The 2129-nt window shown below is 41.8% G+C and overlaps 1 protein-coding gene across 1 annotated transcript; it reads left to right on the top strand.

The window, feature by feature from the left end:
• Nucleotides 1-249: 249 nt before the first annotated feature.
• LOC107294489 (olfactory receptor 5C1-like) lies at nt 250-1179 on the top strand. The gene has a single exon (XM_015823759.1). The coding sequence runs from the start codon at nt 250-252 to the stop codon at nt 1177-1179; it is 930 nt and encodes a 309-aa protein (XP_015679245.1).
• The last annotated feature ends 950 nt before the right edge of the window (nt 1180-2129 follow it).

Below are 2129 nucleotides of genomic sequence, written 5' to 3'. Positions count from 1 at the left end.
TCTATTCTGATTAAGAGACTCCTACACTTCTAACCTACCTGTATGTCCTATCCTGATGGCACCACAGAAAGGGACTGAAGAATTCAGACGGTTCACCAGAAAAGAGAGAAAAATAATAAACTCCCCAAACTATAGGGTGAGTTGAAAATAGGTTCAAACATTATCTTGACAAAAGGAGAACTGAGTCAAATTTCTTGTGGGATGAGGAGAGGAAGAGTATGATGTGATTTTTTTATGCCAATAGGTACAATGGCTCTTCATCACAATACCACTAAGGTTACCGAGTTTATCCTCCTGGGCTTCACTTCTCAACGAAACATTCAGCTCCTTCTCTTCAGTTTCTTCCTGCCCATCTATCTCCTCAGTGTGGCAGGGAATCTGGGCCTAGCCGTTCTTATCCGAGCTGAACCTGCCTTGCACACACCCATGTACTACTTCCTAAGCCACCTGGCCCTGATGGACCTGTGCTCCAGCTGCACTGTAGCCCCCAAAATGCTCCTGGGGCTCTTGAAAGGTTACGACACCATTCCCATCCCAGCCTGTGCCCTTCAGATGTTCTCCTTTGCAGCTGCTTCAGATGCTGAATGTTGTCTCTTGGCAGCCATGGCCTATGATCGGTATGTGGCTATCTGCCGCCCATTGCACTATGGAACTGCCATGCCACAGCATCTCTGTCGCCTCCTAGTGGTTGCTTCCTACATGGCAGGGATGGCCTCTGGAGTGATCCATTCCAGCATGGCATTCCGCCTGCCCTTCTGCGGTGCAAATACTTTGGACCATTTCTTCTGTGATATCCCCCCGGTTCTGGCTTTGGTTTGTGCAGACACACATATTAACCAGCTTTTGCTCCTTGTAGTGTGTGGAACCATCCAGAGCATCACCCTGATGGCAATTATAAGTTCATATGGAATTATTCTCTGCACTGTAGGACAAACAGGATCACTTCGAGCTATGTCCACCTGCGGATCTCACCTTACAGTTGTGGGGGTTCTTTATGGTACCCTCATTTTCATGTACCTACGACCTGATGGCACCTATGCCCCACAATCAGACAAGATGACTTCTGTCTTCTACACAGTAGCCATACCTACTCTCAACCCTGCCATATACAGTCTTCGTAACACTGAGGTCAAGCAGGCAGTCAAGAAGAGGCTTATCGGTGGAAGGCATCAGGTTTAAAAAAGTGGAATTAAGATAGGAGGGCACAGCTCTTTCTAACACACTCTAATATCTTCCTGAACCTGGTATCTTCCAGCTGTTTTGGACTCCCTGTCTGGAAATTGAAGGCCTGAGAATTATTGGAACTGAAAACCAACACATCTGGAGGCTGTAAAAGGCTAGCATGCAATATATCCAAGTGAATGTTCTGTTGAAACATCAAGACCTACTTCTGATGGCACATGCATATTATTCCACTCCCCAGGAAGACTTTTACACAGCAATTACGATGACATCTATCCGCAAATGAGAGAAGATAAAGCCTGGCTACAATCAGGCATCAATAAAATCAGACAACACAATAATAAAAAAAGCAAAGTTGTGAAGCAAAAAAATAATGTTAGATCCTTTTTAAATCAAATCAGCTAGTAGTCTTACTAGCTCATTACTACATATTTGTGCAGGATGGCTTTAAAGCACCAAAATATAAGAACTTGGTATGTTAGCATTTTGATATAACAACACAGAAGCAAGGAAGAACCAAAAGTCATATTAGTAGTCTTCTGAAGAAATGGTTGTGGCTTTACTTTTTAATGAGGGGGTGGAATTAATAATTGCATTTTTAAAAAATGTTTGACATTGGGGAAAAAATAAAGACTCCATATATCAATCAATTCAAGAAATATTTTGGTAGTTTGCCTTGCATCATTTTTATCACTTTTGCTGATGTTCTATCTGGTAAGCAGACTACTCCATTCAGATCTCCCATTAGGCATTAATTATTATAAGACAGCTCTATTAACTTTCCCATAAGTGCATTACAATGCAGATTTATTTTCATTTGGAGCATAAACTTCCACTAAAAGGATCTTAATTTCATTATAATTAATCTCCACTCTCAAATATCTGCCTTAATCATCAGATAAAATTATTTTCAGCTTCAACAGGCTTTCTTCAGTCACAGTCTGTCA

This window comes from Protobothrops mucrosquamatus, unplaced genomic scaffold, assembly GCF_001527695.2.
Source record: "Protobothrops mucrosquamatus isolate PMUCROS unplaced genomic scaffold, P.Mucros_1.0 scaffold_13, whole genome shotgun sequence".
Classification (NCBI taxonomy): domain Eukaryota; kingdom Metazoa; phylum Chordata; class Lepidosauria; order Squamata; family Viperidae; genus Protobothrops; species Protobothrops mucrosquamatus.
This window is presented reverse-complemented; position numbering and strand designations above follow the sequence as displayed.

Bases quoted from the DNA above. Each gene is read 5' to 3' on its own strand.
- LOC107294489 (XM_015823759.1), top strand. From the start codon at position 250: ATGGCTCTTCATCACAATACCACTAAGGTTACCGAGTTTATCCTCCTG.